The sequence below is a fragment of the Passer montanus genome, unplaced genomic scaffold, assembly GCF_014805655.1.
Source record: "Passer montanus isolate IOZ18808 unplaced genomic scaffold, ASM1480565v1 scaffold45, whole genome shotgun sequence".
In the NCBI taxonomy this organism is placed as follows: Eukaryota; Metazoa; Chordata; class Aves; order Passeriformes; family Passeridae; genus Passer; species Passer montanus.
In genome coordinates this window covers 1,557,775-1,579,766 of record NW_024369373.1, presented here as the reverse complement: position 1 = coordinate 1,579,766, position 21,992 = coordinate 1,557,775, and the positions used below count along the sequence as shown (strand labels likewise).

At 39.9% G+C, this 21,992-nt stretch overlaps 1 protein-coding gene across 2 annotated transcripts in view; it reads left to right on the top strand.

Moving 5' to 3' along the window:
• Window positions 1–21,992, top strand: part of CDH13 (cadherin 13) — a 434,027-nt gene that overhangs the window by 297,842 nt on the left and 114,193 nt on the right. For both annotated transcript variants that reach the window (XM_039721144.1, XM_039721143.1), the window contains exon 7: window positions 8,461–8,639. In XM_039721144.1, the coding sequence (XP_039577078.1) occupies window positions 8,461–8,639 (179 nt within the window). The remainder of the gene's footprint in view (window positions 1–8,460; window positions 8,640–21,992) is intronic.

The window sequence follows — 21,992 nt, the reverse complement described above, 5'->3', positions numbered from 1 at the left end:
CTGGTTTATTTCTTGTCATGAAGTTTAGGAGAAGCTTTCTACCACATTCAAGAGGTAATTTCTCATGGGTATTTCTGGATATGAAAATTACATCAGGCTTTATTTATTTGTATGACTTGAAAAATTGTTGTCTATTAACAATTTGCATTGACTGGCCAGAACTCTGCCCCCCAGAAAAAGAGGGAAGGGTAAAGAATGGGAAACTATTAAGGAAAAGGTAAGGAAAAGCTAAATGAAAACATTTGGATTATAAAACAGAAATAAGTGCAGAATATATATTTTTAGTAAGCTCTCTGCTTACTCTTGACTATAAAGTTTGCATCTGCATTTAAACAGCTTGCATATGCCTGAAATCAAATTTGAATGATTGCAGGCAATTCCAATTTTACATGGGACCTGGGAAAACAGCACGGTGCATCGTGTGAATTGTGAGCATCTCTGACAAAAACCTTCAGCTGGCAGTGATGCCTTGTGAAGGCTGACCTAGAATAGAGACTAGATGGAGCTAAAGAATAAAGCAGGGATTTATTAAAAGGCCTCAATGGATCCACCTTGGGCAGCACCAGCCAAATGGTCCCAAAATGCACGAGCGCTCCCGGGGTCTCTCCCTGGGCTCAGCTCTGCTCCATGTGCACATTGCAGTTCAGTGTCCAATCCCAGCTGCAGCCCCTGCAGTCCCATCCTGCTTGTTTTTCTCTCTGCAGCCCACGGGCTTTGTGCTCTTGGGGCTGAGATTTGGATCATTTGTCCTTGGTGCCCAGCTGGAGCAGGAATTATTTTGTGTCCCTGCTCTGTGCACAGAGCTCACCCCTCATGTGGAGCCAGGCCCACACACTAAAGCAGCACAGAACCTGAAAAATAGAAAATATAAAACCTGGGGCATCATCAGGCAGTTCAGACCAAAGGGCCCAGTGACTGAGCAGGGTACCTTGGGAAGGGTTGAGTTTTGGGCTTTTTACCCCTGCTGGTTTGATAAAAGCAGAGGGAAGAGCTCAGCACTCCCCTGGGGCAGCGGTGGCCTGGAGCTCAGCTGGCATTGACCAAACTCCTCTTGGGATTTGGGCTGCCTTCCTGCAGAGTTGGCCAAATGCACCTGTGGGGATGAGTTACACAGGCATCCTGGAAATTTCTCCATCTGACCTCCCAGCAAAGAAGCTTGTGTATATTTTTTGAGAATGCTCCTGCCTTGTTTTGACAGGGTTGATTTTCATGATGTTCAAATGTCTCATCTAGTCACTACTTGCTGTGGTTTTCCTGATTGATTTTTAGTGGTAGTCAAACTCCAGAGAGAACGTGGGCCCTTTGTGTATGTCATGCCTGGGGCTGAATCTTGCTCTTTGTATGTTGAATAGATATTCTTTCACTCATAAATCACTGCTCTGTCATGTTCGCCTGCTGCGAGATGTTCAGAGCATATCATCATTTACATTAAACCATTTACTTCAAGAGAATGTGTTATATTGCTTTATGAATTATGTGATCTGACATATAAGATTATGTTATGAATTGGCACTTAGAATATTAGAACAGTGGGACGTTTTATAGCTTATGGTCATGATCCAAGAAGTAATTCATGACTTTTCTTAATAAACTTGGCTGGTCAAAAGGGAAACAGACATGGGAGTGTGACATTTTTGCTTAGGGAGAATCCAGGTTAAGAAAAAAAATCTTTGGTGATTTGCTTAAACCTGCAACCTGTTTATATCTGGGGGAAGAATATTGAATTTTTCAGCTCCATCTTCATTGTTCTAAGTCCTCTTTTACAAAGCTTGCAATTCCCAGTCCATCTGGAGAGACTGTAAATGAGCACGTGTGAAGGATTCCCCTTGCCTGGGCAAGGAAGGATTGTTTGCTGAAGGGGGAGAAGTGGTGAGTGGAACTGGGGGAGCTTTTGAGGGGAAGGCTGAGCTATTTTAGGTCTGTTTTTGTCATCCCTCTAAAAGACATCATCTTATCCATTCAGGGGATGACCTTTTGGACAGAACTGGATAGGAAATGACACTTCATTGATTTTACTTCTCATGAAAATACCTGTTTCATGCTATCTGTAATCTATAAGACAAAAGTCTTCATGCATTTTTTAATCTTTTTTTTCTTGAGTGTGGGAAGATGCACAGAGTCTAAAGTTAGGTTATCTTGTTTGGGGATAATGAGTTTTGTACAACACAAAATCTGTAAAGGGGATCTTGGTGTTCTGAAAGAATAAATTACATTTTTCACAATTTCTTGTATCTGCACAGATAGAGGTAAATTTTAGTATGAATATGCTACCACAAAATGTCATAACCTGCTGTGTACAGACAAAAACCACAGTTTGAGAATCCTTGGTGGGGCTAACAAATTTTTATGCTTTCACCACACAGTTTTACCCTAAAGAAGGAAACATCCACAGCACTGCAGACAAAATACAACACACCAAAGTAAGATCTATGTCACATAACTCTAGCTAATGCAAATTCCCTTACTGACATGTCATAGATCAATGTCTGGCCTGGAGCAGAGAATACCTGAGAGCTCTTCACGTTGTTCTCACAATGTGACAGTGGCTGCAGTGTGGCTGGGGACAGGACTGTGTATAAGTCATGTTCCAAACATCCCAGGAGTGAATAATTCATTCTGCCAAAACAACTGTGCTGTTCCTGGGGAAGAAAGGTTAAATACCAGTATCGCTAAAGGTTGACCTGCCCATACATCTTCTCTGTTCTGTCATAACATTCAGCTGGGAATGTCCCATTATTCCTTACTCAATTTATATGCTTCTGACTGCATTAGCTCTCTATAGATAGTAACAATTCTTGACAGTTCTTCATCTCTACTTAATATTACTGAAGTTTCTTTTGTGTACTGGGAGAAGTTTGTTTATTATTCATTCCAGGGCTGACAGTTCACCAGTTCACCCTTCCAGTCCTGCTGGCTGCAGTGCAGTGGCATTCCCAGAGTACTGCTCAGTGATGCCATCTAATCTAGAGTTTGAAAGAACCTGCCAGAACCTTCCTCTGTTCTCTAAATAGAGAATGTGAGGAAGCCCTACAGGGTAGAAAATTATTGCCCTGTACAAATATAAGATATGCTCAAAGCCTGAACTCAACAATTCTTACTAAATGTCTTCTTTATTGAGCAAGGCCTTGAAGTTTTTAGTGATACACATAATTGCAATTCAAATACCCTTGATTGGAACCATAACACACCTTTTTTCTTATAGTTGTTTTGCTCCCTGGGGCCTTTTGTCTGAAAGTACAAAATGATAATCAAACATGTAATTAGTTATGATGAGAACATTGTCAGGAGGGCTTCCTCCTTTGTTCCAGTTTCTGAAAGTTGGGCTCTAGAGACACAGGTAACCCTCTTGATTTCTTCCTACTTCGTCCCATTTTTTACTCTTTGTGCTCCTTCTTGGGTTAAAGTAGCTGTACTCCTGCAAAATGTAACATTGTGCAACTGATTGTTGTCTTGTACAGAAACACAGCTGAACTTGTGCCGAAGGTGGAAACACAACTCTTCAGAGCAGTTATGTTAATTACAAGAATAAGCCCTTCCCTTTCTGTAACACATGTGGAAAACATTTAATGTATTGAATATATAGTGGAGAACCACAGAAAGAGTGAAAATCAGCTGGGAAAACTCCATGGTGCAGTCTTTGAGCTCTGTAGCTCTCACAGAGTTAAATTTCTTCAGTCCTTAAACTGATTAATATTTTATTGTTGGTCTTCAAATTCAGTCTTCTCTTAAGGCTGTAGGCTTGAGACATTTGTTCACATTTCACCAGCCTAGAGATAAGCCTCACTTCCACTCCTCTCCAGTCCTTCTTTTAAACCCAGCAGCTGCATATAGTAAATAAATAAAAGTTCAGTAGTAACGTTCTCTTGACATCTTAGCAGAAAAAAAAAAAAGAAAAGGAAATTAAAGAAAAGAGTGAAAAGAGTGAGACAGGTTATAGGGGATTATTAACTAAACACCACAGAGATTTTCCCAAGAAACCCTCTGTTCCAACCACTCCAAAACTGTGCATGTGTTAGATTTTACTTCGTGGTGCCTAAGGGGAGATTTTGCCAATATTTTCAAATAACCAACACATTGATAGCTGCAGCCTTTGGAGCAGTGGCCTGGGAGAGGGATCTGTGTGTGACCAAGGAGGAACTCTGGGAGGTTCTCAGTGATTCTGGGAATTCTGAGTGATTCTGGGATTTCTGAGTGATTCTGGGATTTCTGAGTGATTCTGCCCAGAAAGGCTGGCAAACAAACCCTGAATATTGAGACCCATCAAGACACAAGTGCAGCTTTCCTGGGAGAGTTTCTTCCATGGATCTCTGTGCGTCATTGGCACAAGGAAGAAGCTGCTGATTTTGCAGACATTCCTTCCCCAGCCTGATCAGTTTATATATATTGTTTAACATGATAATGTAGCAAGCTGTTGTTTTGTGGTTTGAAAGGCAGCTGCATTTGATTGATGCCAGGAATGGAAGTATTTGTAAAATGACACTGAATTAGATGCAGTCAGTTTATGGGCCTGGGGAAATGAATCTTTTATGAAGAATAAAAGTTTATGATGAAGGAGGAATACTGAAGAAATGTGCATCTTGAATGAAGCTCTTTTGGGCTGGATGCCTGTTGCAGAGCTTTTCAAAACATACATTTGGGCCACTATACTTTTAAGATCTCTGCATAAACATTATCCTTTCTGGTGGTCCAGTCCAATTTGTGGTTGTGCTCTCTCTGTGGATGCCTCTATTAGGATAGGGAATTTCTTCCCTGGAAATGTAATTATTAGGCTTCTCTAAAGGGTTCCAGGTGTATGTTTTAACTGCTGGATTAAAGCTCTTGTGATTTTTGAGGCATCAGCCACAAATATGAAGCACATGGGGGTGCAGTTTTCTGTATTGATTCCCAAACAAAGACCAACACAACCTGTACTAATACAAAACAGCATCTAAAGACAACCCCACATTTTATGTGCATTTTTTACACATAATGAGAACTTGTGAGAATAGAATAACTTTAAAATTAGATTTAACTGCCACTTTGATGGTAACCAGAAACCAATGACACAAAACTTTTGAGAGAAGAAGCATAGAAAAAAAGATTAATCTAATTCTCTCCTGCTTTCCTCCTGGAGCTGGCATCTCTATGCAAAATGGATGCAAAATTCTGCTCATCTGAGTTGCTGGAATTCTTATCAGTATGCACCAAAGGAATGATTGCAGGGAACAAGATAATGTCTAGTGAGTTGAAAGGTTAAAGAACTGCAGCTGGCAAATCAGAGTCAGACTCAGCCATTGTGTTAAGCCAGTCCTATGCCAGAGTAATCAGAGATTGATTTACATCAGATCTTAAAATTTACATTGCCTTCCACTGTTTTATCATCAGAAATATTTCAGTAGGACAACTATATAAATGGGATTTCTACTTGAATATATATTGTAATAAGTTTCTAAATCTCTGGTGAGCATCAACTCATCTAATAGATATAGCAACCTTGTATTCATTCAAAATGTTTTCTACTGTACTTGACTATGGTATCATATTAAAGTAGATTTTTCAGGAAACCATTGTGTACTGAAATCCACTTAATTTCACATAAACTTGGGCACTCTTAAAGATCCTTTGAAGATTTGCTTAGTCCTTATTTATTTCATTGAAACCTTGTGATTTAGAGACCCTTGTGAAACATGTTATCTAACATTGATATGAAAAATCTCAAAAATGTGATAAATTGCTAAAAACCAGCACATTGTGTTGCACTTGTGAAAAGAGGGTGAATCTTAATTCTTCAAAAAAGAAAGCAGTTCTTTTCTCTCTTTTCTACTCAATCAGTCTCACACAAAGTAGGTGAAAATATCAGGGCTGGGATCATCTTGTAACACTGGAAAACATGGCACGGTATCCAGTGGAAAGCTTCTTTTTGAGCTGTCTGACCTTTAATCACTGCTGAATAAAACCAACATGCTGTCAGGTCTCTGCTATTTTTCTCAAGGGGGTAACTGCCCAAAGTAGAAATAAAATAACACCTTGGAGAGCTTATATTCAAGGTCACTACAAGAAGAGGCAACAGTGTACTCTGGGAACTACAACAAAAGGGGAAAAAAGAAAAGAAGAAATGTATCTAAACAAGCCAGTTGAGTTTGTTTAACAGTGAACAGGCAGTTATATCAGTCTGTATCTGACACTGGGATTGTTTTTATTTTTACCACAATATTTCATTTTTATTTGATTTTTTAAATCCAAGACCTTCAGAAAGAAAACAAACTCAGTGTACACGAATGATACATACTTCTGTTATTGAGGCACTTGCAATATAATGTCTTGGGCCCTGTCTGTATCAGGTTTTACCCTCTTGTAATTATTTTGCCACAGAATTCTCTGTGAATTTTGAAAAATGATCCTATGGTCTTACAGATCTATGAAGAAATGAAAATGCTGTATTTAAATGTATATATTTAATACATATTTAATATATTTTATATTTAATATTTTATATATTGAATATATATATTTAATTTGTATATTTAAATGCTGTATTTTAGATGTGTTGATCATGATAGTTTGAAATAATACTTGCCCAGTCTGTGGGGAAAAGAAAGGGTGAGTTCCCACAGAGGAATTAACCTGTAACAAAGAATTATGGCTCACTCTGACACTGATTCACACAGGGAATAATGGAGTCAGTGCAAAGTTACTTCAGTGGAAGTGGTGTAGATCATAGAATCTAATAAATTGTTTCAGTTGGGATTTTTAGGCCAAAGACTGGATCCCCTCCTAGATTTCTTACTTTATAATTTTCCTAATGTCTCACACTAATCTGTTACTTAACATTGAAAAGAATTTATTGATTTGATCATGGCTTTTTTGTTATTTGGTAGAATTGCATCTGTCTTCAGCTCAATATTACCAGAAATATTTAATCTTGCTGTGACCATATTATTATTATTTAGTTAGATTGCTTTTCAAACTAATGCTTACACTTTCAATTACAGATGAACTTATGAAGAAATCATTTTGGTCTAGGGGTCACAGTTCAGGCCAGGTGTCTCATGCTCTCTCTTTGTTGCTCAGTGTGTTGTTCCAAGCTGATAAAATGCTGACAGAATTTTCCTCTGGACTGCCTCTCTTGGGGAGAGGACAATCCCTGATGCAGGATGTTCTCCCCTCCTAAGCGTGGGACTGGCAGCAGCTCTGTCCTCTCTCTATTAACTGTGATAAAGAAACAGAGTGAGGTTTTTCCTCTGCACAGCATTTAGGAACCTGTGCAAGGAATTGCATTTCCCTTATTGCACTCTGCAGCAGAACTGTGTGCTCAGGGAATTTCCTGTCAGAGAAACCTTCACCGCTGGAAGGACAGTGGGGCAATAGAGATGGGGGCTTATTGATGTTCATAAAACAAGCTCATAAATTTGTGCAAATTGAAATTGGAACAATGTAGGCTTTAATAATTACAACATTTCTTATTGACAGAGATGACAGCCAATACATTTTGAACTGCAACACTTCACCATGCAAATAGAGACCTGTTATTTCAGCATTGTTGTTTTCATTGTAGCCACCTGTGGATTTTCTGCCTGCAGAATTAAAAGTGGAAAAGATACACCTGTAATTCATTTAGTGAAATACAATTACCATGGATGGCTTCAAAGTACAGAGATGCAGAGAATTTGTGTTAGAGCACATAAGTCTTCTGTGGGCTGAATAACAAGTACTCGCTCTCTGCAGCTCCTGGATGTTCATAAAACAAGCTCATAAATTTGTGCAAATTGAAATTGGAACAATGTAGGCTTTAATAATTACAACATTTCTTATTGACAGAGATGACAGCCAATACATTTTGAACTGCAACACTTCACCATGCAAATAGAGACCTGTTATTTCAGTATTGTTGTTTTCATTGTAGCCACCTGTGGATTTTCTGCCTGCAGAATTAAAAGTGGAAAAGATACACCTGTAATTCATTTAGTGAAATACAATTACCATGGATGGCTTCAAAGTACAGAGATGCAGAGAATTTGTGTTAGAGCACATAAGTCTTCTGTGGGCCTAATAACAAGTACTCACTCTCTGCAGCTCCTGAAAGGTGCCTGTGCTCAGCTGGGGCTGGGCTCTTTCTCCAGGCAGCACTGACACAACCAGAGCACACAGCCTCAAGCTGTGCCAAGGGAAATACAGGTTGGATATTAGGAAAAAGCTTTTCACAGAAAGGGTGATAAAGTTCTGGAATGGCTGCCCAGGGAGGGGGGGCAGTCACCATCCCTGGGGGTGTTTAACAAAGCCTGGATGTGGCACTGGGGGCCAGGGTTGAGTTGGGGGGATGGGGCTGAGTTGGACTCAATGATCTTGAAGGTCTCTTCCAACTTAGTAAAAAAAAAAAAATAAAGTAAAGATAATAGGAACACAAGTGCAACCTAGATATCAAATGGAAGCACTCAGTTTGAGAGGTTTTTGCTCAGTGCCTGCTGTGTGTCCTTTCCCCAGGAACCACAGTGATGCGCATGGCAGCGTTCGATGCCGACGACGCCAGCACGGACAACGCCCTGCTGCGCTACAACATCCTCAGGCAGACCCCCACCAAACCCTCCCCAAACATGTTCTACATCGACCCTGAGAAGGGAGACATTGTCACAGTGGTGTCCCCTGCGCTGCTGGACCGCGAGGTGAGTGAGAACTTTCCTATCTGCAGTCTCACATTTTAATGGTTGTGCCTCTAATCTTCTTCTGCGGCATGAGAAGAGGTTCTGGGTGTTGTGTGAGGATTCAGATGTTCACTTTTGAGGATGCTCACTTCTTTTAAGATTTTTTTTTATTTCTTACTTAGACCTAAGTAGTTCTAAGCTCTGATCAGTGTTTATAAATCTAGTAGTTCATAATTTCTGTGCCAGACATTTAGTGTTGTGTAGTGAGAAAGAAGATCTCAGGATTAAGTGGACTTCAACTTACAGTTAGTAATTGACACCCAGAGCTAATTGTGCATATAGCTCACTCTGAGAGTATTAGTTTAGTGCTCTATATCTTTCCTATAATATTTTTATGAGTGGAATTATTGAACTAATTAACTTGGTACTCCATAGTCAAAAAAAGAAACTAAAAAAGGGGTAGGGAAGGAACAGGTAATCCTCAGGTGGCTTTAAGGTGAATTGCCACAGTGCCAAAATCTATGCTTATAGCAGATCATTAACCATATGAGAGCATAAATTGATGGCAAAGAAAGCTTATGTATGATCATTTCATGTTCAGAAGATAATAAAGTAGAGGCAATCAGTTAATCCAAAGGTTTAGATACCGGAATGTATAAAATCTTGGCACCAGAAAGAGTTGCTCTATAAATCACAATTTCCTTTGATGAAGTAGTCCTGAGTGCTCTTAGCCTGGAGACACCCAAATTCTGTTCTTGCAGGATGTTTCAGGTGCGTGCTGAGTCACTGAGCTTGTGTTTTAAGTTGATTAGACTCAGGATTGTTCTCAATATTCCGCACATTATTTTTCATTTTACCGGATGAAACACTTCCCTTTCTAGGTGGGTAGTTTTTCCTACAGGCTTTTCCAACAGCAAATATTTCATGGGTAAATCAGGCACATATACCAGGAACACAGTGGAGTGAAACTAATGTCTGGGCCTGAATATTTGTGTTTTTAAGTTTAAGAGATTCTAACTTCATTCATATTTGAGTGCCTGGACACAGAATGGTGCCCAAGTTAAAGTTTATAAAACCACTATCTTTTCTCCCTCAAGTTTCCCTTCCAAAGTCATTGTTTCAGTTCAAAAGCTTTTTACTGTTTTCTAAAGACAGTTTTAAGTATTTTTATTCCTCATAGATAACCATTCCCCAGATTAAACCAATTTACTCAAAATTAGAAAATCAATGGAAGGCAATGAACATGGCTGCTTTTCCCAGTGCCTTCCAAAGGTCACTGGTGATTCATGAAATAATGATGCTGTCTCCTTGCAAGAAACCTGGCCTCAGTTGGACGGGTGTTATGGCTGGATAGTACATCCTGAGAGCAGGATCTGAATTCCTCATGATTTTTAATAATCACCAATTCCATACCTTTACTTTGAAGGTGACATAACAAGCTGGGATGTGTTGAAATTCCGGAGTAATTTTTGTTGTTCCAAATCTGAGTGGTTTACAAGCCAAAATGCGAGCTGTGTACAATTTTAAACCTAAAATTAAGTATTATCTGCAGTTAGAATCCAGTCTCACTTTGTCTTGTCAGAGGCAAGGCTTTGGGGAAAAGGATTATTTTTTCAGAGTCATTTTTGTGGGTTCAGCCTCTTCCCCTTCCTGCCCGTATGTCTTGAGTGGAAACTGGTGGTCAGGCCTCCTTTTTCAGACCTGTGGAGTTGCCATTTGTGGTGGAAGATGAACAACTTCTATTTTTAACCATAATTGCAGCTTTTAGAGACAATCAGCCTCAACTTTTTATTCTGAAAAAAATCTAGGTACCAATTTAATATTGATGCTATATAAATAACTCTTACGTATTTCTGCGTGGCTCGTGAAATTGAATTATTATAAAAAATTGTCTGCCTGAGGTAGGGACAGAGGGGAGTAAAACGTGGAGGAGGAAATGTCTGAGTAGTTTAGGAGGAAGAAATGTCTGGCTGGATTCCTGCTTGCGGAATAACGTGTCTACACATGACCAGGTTTGAATGAGTGGATTTCTGGAAAGGTGTTGGCCTGGAGGGAGCACCATGTGCCATTCCTCTGCAGGATAACTGCTGTATTAATGCCTTTTCGTTGGGAGCCTGAGCAAATCCTAAATGTTTTGGTGCCTTGTCACACTCTCCCATGAAGTATGTTGTAGAAACATGGGAGGGAGAAGTGTTCTTTCCCCTGAAAGCCTTGCTGGAAGGTGTGAAACACAAGCTGGAGGTTGAGGACAAAATCCTCATGAGGGAGAATTCGTGAGTCAGGAATGGTTTTATCTCAGCAATCCTTATCTTGCTTTTCTTGGCACCTCAGAGGACAATGTGCTGTAGTAGACACACAGGGGAAGCAGCAAACACTTCCATCAGCTTTTCCACTCTTGGAAAAGAGAATGGATGCTGAGAGCAGCTCAGCTGATCCTGTTTGATGACTGGAATTTGAGTCAGCAACATTTGCAGTGTAGCTCATGGAGGTACACACAGCCTTTGTGTAGGGGTTGGGGGGAAAGTGAGATTGTGCTGGGGAATTCCACAGCCCAGACACTCCAAAACCTGGTCCTGGTGAATCTGATTATTCATAACTTCCAGTTCAAACCTGCAGCTTCTCCTAGGCTTTACTGAAACCTTTCACTGGGTCAACAGCTGCTCTGATTGTAGGTGTGCTCTTTAAAACTATAGCAGCCCTAGACACCAATTAAGAAGCTGAATTAAAGTAAAAAATTCCCTAGGATGGACATGGAGAAAACTATTTTTTAGCATTAATGTGATTATGCACCAGAGGTTTACATGAACTCTTTCAGAGCATGTTAGAACACTGACTAAAATTACTCCCATTTTCCAACTATGAAAGGCCAGCTAAATGTGAAGAGAATTTTTAAAAATTTCTATAAGTCTTTAAATTTTCCTTTCCTGTGGCTCCCATTTCTTAAGTCTGTTTCTAAATGGGGAGTTTGGGGATGGGGATGCTCCCTGTTAGGAATAGTCTGGGTGTTTGATGTGGCAGGGATGGGTGATGGACTTGCTTTGGAGCTGTTTCCATATTGAAGTGTCACCTACCAAAAATTCCTTCTGTCCTGTCTGCACAAAAAGGGTGTGCAGGAACCCCCCAGACTCCATCCAGCAGGATGGTGAGAGAATGCTTCCTGCCTCCAAGGAAAAGGCACAGTGAAGGATTTGTATTTCTACACCAGCAGATATATTATTTATAAATTTTTTAGATTCAAAATTGTTTCCAGAAGTGCATGATCCTGGGGGTTTAAACCAAAACTCAGGTAATTTCTCAAAGAACATCCATTTTCATTTTCAGAAGGCAGGTAAGGACACATTTTTGAAGATTAATGCGGGTTGTTTTTTTTTCTTCTTGTGGGAGTTAGGCATCCTTGAATGTGTCAGTAATAAAGATTGAAGAGTGTTAGGGGGCAAATTATACCTGCAGGTATCCGTTGGAGAATGCATTTTGATTCATAAATTCAGAGGAGAAGGATGCCCTCCATCAAAATATATGGTCTAAATGACACAAAATAGAGCACAACAGGGAAAGAGAGTAAAAAAGCAAGAAAAACAGGGGGAGGGGAAGAAGTTGGAAGGAAACCTTGAGGAAACGTCCTAAATTTCAGGGATGGAGACTCCAGTTCAAAGTGACACTTCCCTGCAGTGAGAGGAAAATAATGCTCCTCATGTGCATAAGTGAAGAAAACACTTGTGGTGTCGTAGAATCAACCCTGAAATTTCCTTTATGGGTCAGGAATTGGGTTTTCTGCTTGCCCACAATGCTGTTTTCCCAGTGTTACAGACCCCTCTGCTCTGTAGGAAAGCAACTGTGATTTGTATAAACCTCATGACTAAAGCACTAAAAGAAAGCTGTCACCACAGTTGCTTAAGTGAAATATTTACTTCTCACAGTTTGAGAAGTAACCTGCTTTTGCTTTTGATAGGAACTGCTGTGCTTAATTTGAGTTCGAGTTAACAAATGGTTTGAGCTGTCTGCTGCACGCTGATCTGTGTGCTGGCACACGTGGTTTGAAACACCTCAAGGAAACCAGTTCAAGTGTTCTGTGGTTGTGACAGACCCTGGGCTAGACTGGGGAGAGTGAAATGTGTGTTCTGCTGTGGGCTGACAAAACTCAGGAAGCTGCTGCTGTGTTCTGTGACCATTTGCACAAATCTTGGTGCATCAGTCTGCCATGGTTTCAATCATAAATATTTTTTCCTCTCTTTATGACTTGGGAAAATGGAGCTGAAAGCCTTTTGTCATGAACTGTGAGAAAGCTGGAGTTATATCAGCCCCCAGTGCTCGTGTTTGTGTGAGCTGCCCACAAAAACAAAGATGGTTTGGGGTCTGGAGCAGCTCCCTGGTGAGGGGAGGCTGCAGGAGCTGGGCCTGGTTACTCTGGAGATGGGATGCTGAGAGGGGATCCCATCAGTCCTTACAAATATTTCCAAGGTGGATGCCAAGAGAATGGTCCCAGACTCTTTTCTGGTGGTGTTCAGCTGCAGAACAAGGAGCAACTGCCATAAAATTAAACAGAACAAGTTCCACCTCAACATGAGAAATAATTTTCCCTGGAGGGGGCAGAGCACTGGAACAGCTGCCCAGACAGAGCATGGAGTCTCCTCTGGAGACATCCCAGCCCCACCTGGACACTTTTCTTGTAGAATGGAACAACATTCCTGCCTTGGAGGGGCTTGAGGTCCCAACCCTATTTTATGACTCTGCAACATTTGGCTGAGCCTCCCCTTTAACCAAAGGCTGTTAAACCACACTTGCAGCAAGCAGCAGAGTACAACAGCCAGGAAGTGCCTCTCCTGGCTGGGAGGGAGGCACAGCTGTACAAGTTTTTAAGCCCCTGACCCATCTTCAGCAGCACACTGCTGCTGTGGAGCAGGGCAGAAATGTTCTTCACAGCATGGAGCAGCTCTGCTGGCATGAGTAAACCACAGCGCTCAGGTCCAAAGGCTGAATTTCTCTGAAGGGGTAGAAGTGGAAAATAGAAAAAATCTCGTCCACTTCTACGCATGGACACCACCCTTTTTATTCATATTTTCCCTTTTGGAGATAGGTGTCTTAGCAGTCAATATACTTATTACCTACTCGATCTAAATGCAAATGCTGAACCAACAGTGCACTCTCATTTTTAATGAAAAGATATTAATCTTTTCAGCAAATGCATTCCACATTTGATCTTCGCATTAACCTCTAACATATTCATATTTACAGCAATTGTGGGAAAACATATACCTTGGAGCATATCAGCTCCGAGTTGGAATAATTGTATCATTTTGTCTTGTCTTCTCTGACAGAATTCCCACTTGCACACCTTTAACTTGTTTTGCAGTATGGTAAATTCCAGAGATGAACCTCAGTTTCTATGGTTTAAGGGGTTGTAGTAATAGATACAGCAATAATCTCATATTTCTTTCTGCTTAAAATACAAGATAAACAAGGTATTCACCATTTCCCCTTGGTTAATGCATTTCTCACATTCTGGTTTCTGATGCTTGTAAACATAAGCAGCAGAGGGTCTTGAGCCAGAGAAAAACTCATGGGTCTTTGGTCCTTTTTCAGAGGATACTCCATAGTCCATTATAGCTGAAATACTAAAAATGGGGAGGGAAAAAATCTGCCAGTTATAAGTTACTTATGGAAAAATGGAAAGAGATTGAAAGTGCTTCTTAGAGAGATGTAAAACCACATTTAAAGTTAATTTTACGATGAATTTTTCAGTATTTGGGCTTAAATGCCTGCAGTGAGGGGAAAAAAAAACACCTTCGTTTACCAGTAATTTTTAATAAAACCACATTTAAAGTTAATTTTACGATGAATTTTTCAGTATTTGGGCTTAAATGCCTGCAGTGAGGGGGAAAAAAACCCTTAGTTTACCAGTAATTCTTAGTTTGATTTCTATTATGTTTTTGATGGGAAAGCTCATTAACCTGTCCTTGAATCTTGAAAGAAGCTGTGCAAAGGAGAAATAAAAGTCAAAATTATATGTCAAAATATGAGTAGTATGATTCAGGTTACAAACAGGAAAAGCTCTTATTGAGAGAACGTGAGAGGATATGTATGTTCATTAAAAACACAAATCTGACCTGTTTGAAGCTGCAGTGGCAGAATTCCTGCAAACGTGTCATGACATTGTTAGATAAATTCTAAATTCATTTAACACATAGCTTGATAGTCTGATTAAAAATAAAGAAAATTATCTGACAATAATAGGACCAGAGTTTCTCTTCTGTAAAAATCCATGAGGGATGAGCCTATCTCATCATTCCAGCACAATGTTCCTGTCTCCTCCTGGGCAGGGAGTGCAGCACCCAGACCCTGAGGCAGGTACATCACTGGATGGCTTTTCTTCCCAACACAGAGCATGAGGTGTGAGAATCCACTTCTGGAACAAAGCTGAGCAAACACTTTTGCTGTCTTTGGGACTGAACATCTCCCTGCAGGAGCTGATGCTTGTGTTCTGTGTTTTGCACTTACCTTTTCCCCTGGAACAGCCAAACCCTTTGGAGATGCCCCAAATCCCCACCTTGGCCCCTCTGGGCAGTCCTGAACTCTGGTTTGTTGGGAACAACTTTGCAGGTAGAATCCTCTGGTCAGCACAGCTCCCAGGGCATTCTCCAGCAGCTCAGCTGGCCAGCACCCACCTGTAGGGGCTCCTTTATGGCTTCACCCAAAACAATCTGGAGAATTGCTGCATGTCCTTGTCAAACTTTTAACCTGGAGCTTGCAGGTGGGATAAATTGCCACTTAAAGGCAGAGCTTCTGCAAGGACATTCCCTTTCTCTCCAAGAATCCCAAGATATCTCACAAAGGAACCTTTTGATTGCTTTGTCTGTGTCTCCCTCTGACAAGGAGGGAAGAAGGTGTTTTCCTGGTTCTTCATTAGAATGTTGGATTTATTTCTTAGGTGGGATACTGACCCTTCATTCCCCAAGTGTGTTATGCACTCGGGGGATTCTGAGCTCCAACCATCATTTTAACTCTCACAGTTTGCTTCCTGGAAAGTCTCCACATTTCCCACAAGATGATGTGAATATGATTTTTCAAACCTGCAGCTCTCTGTAGCTGCACTAAGCAATATTTATCTTCTCCCTCTGATGTTTTGGGTTAGGAGTTTGGGTGTCACTACCTCCTGTGGCAGATAGTTTGCTGATCCTCTAGAAATGTCACTCATCCAAAATCCTGAGTTTCTCTGACACTGATGTATTGCAGAGAGATTTAAAAAATATCATCCTCGAGGCACTTACAAAGAGTGACACAGAACATGATATCAGCTGCCCACATATTTTGAATAGAGGCTGATAATGGAAATGTCTTCTTTTTTCTTTTTTTTGTGAGAGTTTCTTTATTAAAATAAGAAAAAGAGAAGAATATTAGCTTTATGGATATTGAGAGGTGAAACTCCCACTGTGACAAGTGGCTGTCTGAGAGGGGAAAAAAAGTGGTGGACTTAGAATAAAAAAAGCCTCCAGCTGCAGGTTTTGCAGAGGAGCTGGTTAATTGCTAAATGGTTAATTGCTAAATGGTTAATTGCTAAATGCTGGCACGTATTCTGCCAGAACTAAGAGCACAATGATCTTCAATGTTCACCTATGACCGAAGATGGTAAAACTTAGAAATTCCAGGTTGAGGACACACCACACATTTTGCAGATATTTAGGACAGTGATTTCAGTTCAGGGAGAGGTGGGTGAGTACATAAACAGAAAACCAAAAATTAATGTTATCCATGTAGACTAAGAGGTACCAAAAAGTGAGAAAAATCTGAAAGATTCTCACTGGCAGAGTTTTTTCAGCCCTTGCTTGGGGCCAAGGAATATGACACTAAAAGGCAGAAGCACATCACTGTGGATTAATCCCAGGTTTTCCTTGCAAGTTTCCCATTTCCAAACAGTTTTTGCTGGTTGGACAAGATGAGCTTCCTGCTGTAGAAGCAGTGTAGAGCACAGTTAATGCTTGGAAACCAAACTTTTGGATATTTTATTTTCAAAGTCTGGCTTTTTAGCACAAGTATCAATACTTTCAGAATGCTCAGTGCTGAAGAGAGCAGAAAGGAAAACATCTGGAAGTGGTCAGTTTACAACCAGCACGAATCAAGCAGAGTTAGCACTGAAAATAAATGGAATTACTTCAAAGTCACTGTAGGAATAATTGCTTCATTTGGTGGAGTTGCAGCTTGGAGTACTTGGGACTCAACAAGAGTTACCCCAGAGGTGCTAGATCTGATTTTTTATTTTCTTTTAACATGAAAAGAGTATTTTCAAATATGTATGTGGTTATTTTAAGTTCTGCTAGGATAATTCCAATTTTCCAGTGTGTTATTTTGGGATAATTCTTCTAGCACCAATGGGGTTTTATTTTTGATTCCTCAAATGTCATCAGGCAACAGACATATCTTTATCATTTTATTTTCACTTTCTTTTATCTTTCTTATGACTTTCTATTTTTAGAGTGCATGTAACAAAAATAATTTAAAATATGCTGGTTTGTAGGAGATTGTATCTTAATTCCATCAATTGGGAAATTTCTTTCTCTCCAAATTCTACCCAAATTTAGCTGTCTTTTGTGCTGGAGTATCTAATTACAATAACATTAATTAAATGTGTGTGTGTGTTCAACTTTAAGTTTTCAGTCTGTACTGTAGAGTTTTACAAAACTCCATTCAAGGTTAAAATAAACCTCTCTTAGTCTACATGGATAACATTAATTTTTAGTTTTCTGTTTCTATTTCAGTGTATCAATTAAAAGGTAATTTGAGGAGAATGTGAATAAACATAATGAGTCACGTTAATCAAATTCTCCTCTGCTTCTCTTCTGGACTGGAGGATCCACTGGTGTTCCACTTGTAAAACATTCATAGAACTTTTTGCCTGATTGTTTTTAATTTTTGTATATAAAACAGATCTCAAAAATTGAAGTCTTAATTAAAATACACCTGGAACATCCTAGTGAGACAGTGGCTGCCCCTGAGTCTATTTTTAGTTGTAAATGTTGCCCATTACACCCATATTGTGTACATTGAGACCCTTCAGAAGCTCCAAACCTAAGGCATAAATGAAGATATTCAATGTCTTCATTAATCCAACGTGGTGCTTTAGCGTAGACGAAAAGTTCCCTTTAGCCCAAGCCTGGTTCTTTCTGTCCTTTCTGTGCTGTTTGATGCAGCTGGGAGTTCCCCAGGTGATGGATTTCCTCGGGCTGGAGGATCCCTGTCAGTGGGTGCTGATCCCAGTGCTGCTCTTTGTGCCCCAACTCTGTTTTTTTGACTTTTTATAGTCTGTGATGCCTTGGGAAGGCTGCCCTAGAAGAGAGGCTGGACAGGGTTCAAGAATAAAGCTTGTTTTTCTCTCTGCAGCCCACGGGGTTTGTGCTCTTGGGGCTGAGATTTGGATCATTTGTCCTTGGTGCCCAGCTGGAGCAGGAATTGTTTTGTCTCCCTGCTCTGTGCACAGAGCTCACCATGCCCTGATGTGAAGCTCAGACCCACACAGTAAAGCAGCACAGAATGTGAAAAATAGAAAAGCTAAAACCTGGGGCATCATTTGCTTGTGACATCTTTAACTTGGTCTGTCTTGTACTACAGCTTTTATTTTTTTCTCTTTTTTCTTTTTTTTTTTTCACCTCAAAGCAAACTTTATTTCCTTGAGAGGAAATCCATAAAGCATCATTCTCCCTGCAGAACAAGTAAGAGCTGACTCCTTGGAGACCAGAGATAAATCACTTTTAAGGGAAGATATTGCTCACTCAGAAAAGTAATTTGTAAACATTTTAAGTTTGTGCCATATTATCCCACCATCCCCAAACAGGTGCCTGCATCTAAAATACTGAAATATGAATTCTCCCTTGCAGGCTGATGGTGCAGGGAGCAGCATTTATGAATGGTGACTTTTCTTCTTTGGCAAACAACATCTGACATCTTCAGAATATTTTGCCTGACACTGCTCATTTAATGTTTTTAAGAATCCTGGACCACAACCTGCCCTAGATGAGAGGGTTTCAGCATAAGAGTAAAATATTTTTGCCATTTAATTTTTTTTATAGTATTTAAATTGGGATGTTGCCCTCCATAAACATTAAAAGTAGATTTAAGTCAGGCAACACTCACACTGAGGTGAGATGTGGGGTAGTGCCACAGCAGGGAGACTTCTAGTCTATGAAATGGGCAATAATTCCATTCCAATTCCAAAAATCATGGAGATGCGATGGGAAATATTGGGAAAATAATTAATGGGAATTGGCAATAATTAATAAATGGGAAATAATTCCTTTCCAATTCCAAAAATCATGAAAATATTCCAGCTTCAAGGAACTGGAACAGAAAAAGGGCCCAGAATCTGGCCTTTGATTCCACAGCAAAGAGAAATAGTAAATTTTATTCCAAATGTATTTCAACTTAATAAACATCTGTCTTGTATATTTAAAACTGCCATTTCAGGATTGTAATTATATCATCTGAAAATAAGTCCTCCTCAAAAGAGAATTGAAGTGACAGGCTGAAGAAAATGAAACATGACGTTGCTCGTTCTCCTTTCGTCCTAGAGCTAAAATTTAAATTAATTTTCTTCTTCTTGTCAGAAAGTATTTTAATTGGAAATCACTTTTGATTGCAGTTTTCAGAGAGAAATGGGATCCTTCCCATTGTGTCTTCATAATATTTTACTAAATTAATCTTTGCACATATTTTAAATAGTTGATAACTGTAATGGTAATTCTAAAGAAGGTTAAAAAACCTGAGTTAAATGTAAAGATTCTCACTTTTTTTTTGTTTCTTGGCACCTTTTCATACAGATATGGTGTGTTTGTTGCCATAGTTACCTGCTTGTTGAGAGAAATGAATATTTGATAGTAGCAGTAACTAGACTGTAAAAATTAGTTATGCTGCTTCAGTTCAATTTAGGTTTATCACACTTTTTTTTTGCAGCTGAATTTTCATTATAAACGTTGAAGGAAAGTTGTAGAGTCATATTCCTCAGGGAGCTACAAGTCTCTGTAGCCCTGTAAGTTCATTCACACTCATTCCACAGCCCTCTGATGAACTAAAAGATCCTAATTAAATTTTCTTCCAATATACTTCAATTTTCAGTTTTCAGACCTTTTCTAATGGCAGCTTCTCCTATAATATCTTAATCTAAATATCACAGAGGACAACACAGAGCAGCCATTCCATGGCCACCATGGTGGTGGCTTCTTGTGCTGGAACAGTGAGAGGTCAAATGCAGGGCTTTGGCCTAATCTCTCCCTCCTGAATAATTTCTGGGTTGCCAAAATCCTTTTTGACACCTGATTCAGCCCACACCAGACAGTGGAGCTCCACACAGCTCAGGAATGCAGTTTTCAATGCCTATCCAGGCAGAAATTCAGGGCAAGGTGCATGTTAGAGAGGAAAAAGATCTCCAGAATAATAATAATAATAAAAAAAAAGTGGTTTAATTAGAAAAGCCTATCCAGGCAGAAATTCAGGGCAAGGTGCATGTTAGAGAGGAAAAAGATCTCCAGAATAATAAAAAAAAAAAAAAGTGGTTTAATTAGAAAGATTCCAAGGTTGAAGCAGTTGCTGCTCTGACATTTACCTCAGCACTGGCACCTTGCTGCCTGCACTGAAATCTTTGGCAGAAAGGGTGACTTGAGGAAAAAATGATGCTCTGGGTCATGTTGTCATGCAGGGCTGTCTCAGGAGAAGTGACAGAAATCCTGTTGGCTGCATTATCTTCCCTTACTCTAATTTCTCTTGTCTTGGAAATGTCTGAATTGTCTCTGTGCACTTTAATGTAGCCTTGATAAAATACATAACTCATGGAAGAGACAAACTGAAGAGAGATCAGAATTTTCCCAGGGGATTTCTCTTTTTCCAGTGAACCATGAGAGAGATGGAAAGTGCTGAAATGAGGGAGAATTTTCAGGAGAATTTGTAAAAAATGCACTTCTAATATCTGGAAGCCCAGAGATTTCCACTAATGGGATTAACTGCTTGAGAAAATGAGGGAAAGGCAGGAAAATCTGTGCTGGTGGTACTAATGGTGTGATTCAGGCTTTCCTGAGGTAACCAGAAAGTTGTTGCCATTGATTTTCACCTCGGAAGTTGCAGCAGGTCCAAGGCAGCTGCTGAGGGGAATTGGAGATAGCAGGGCTTTTTCCTGGACTCTTGACTTCTCACCATGGCCTAATTATAACATTAAGGCATCATGTTCCTGCCTTAAAAGAGAAATAATCACCAGGTTCTGCAGACTGCCAGGCTGGAGGGCAGCACTCTGGGACAGCAGCGGGTAAAAGCATTGCTTTTAGCAGAGTGAGCAGTGAGGAGATGCCTCTGAGAGCTTCCAGGGAGAAAACAGTGGGGTTCACTTAGGAAAGTCCAGCACTTCAAAACAGATTGGGTTTTTGGTGTCTGATGTGTTGCTTTTTTGTTTTTTTTCCCTGTGAGTCGTAAAAAGGTCTAAGTTTGATGAGAAAGTTTTAGAAGCTGTTATGAGTTTGATACTGTCTGCACTGGGATGGAGCCATGGGGCTGAGCAGAGCAGGTGAAATCTTTTCTTGGCAGCCCTTCCCTTCCCCATCTGCTCAGGGTAATCCCCTTCCCGGCCCCCAGCTTCCTGTCACTTCTGTACAGAGTTTGATCAATTTAAGATTTTCCTTTTTTCAAGCACATATAATGCCTGGCAGCTTATTTATTAACCTAATATAAAATTTGCATTAAACAATGCTGCACCAAAATTTCCAATGCACCTCCTACCCCGAAAAAACCCAATAAAAGCCCCAAAACACAAGGATTTTCCAGTGTTTTCTGGCCCTTCTTCCCCAGCCAGCATGGAAAGGAATTTGTTTCTTACATGGGAGAAAATTCCATTAGCAATATCCTCAAGCCTTCAGGGGATTTGCCATCTTGCCTGATTTGTTAAGGGCTGTCAGAGTTTTTCAGAAGTGTCTTCAGGTAAGGGGCATTCTTCAAAACTTCAATTCTTTAGACGCACTGGATGTAGGGAGGATTTGAAATTTATTGTCTAAAAGGGATCTTTGAAGTATTGTGATTAATTAGATTTATATCTATGTAAATATATATATGGATAACTGGTTGGTTCTTTGGATTGTTTTTTTGGCTTGAAAGTCCCTTGAAAGTTATTTTAGGACTGGCTTTCCTTTAATTGGAAAATGAGACATGGAATTTCATATGGTTTTGCTGGGAATGTCATATCTCAGCATAAGAAGTCCATCCCATCACATGGCAAGGTGTAGATGGAGTTAAACTTTTACTAAAGCAGCTGCCAGTAGAGTCTCACAGCTTGGTTTCAGGAAGGAAGCAGTATTTTTTTAAAGAAATCATTATTTATATTGTGTAAACAAGAATTACTTTTCAATTCTA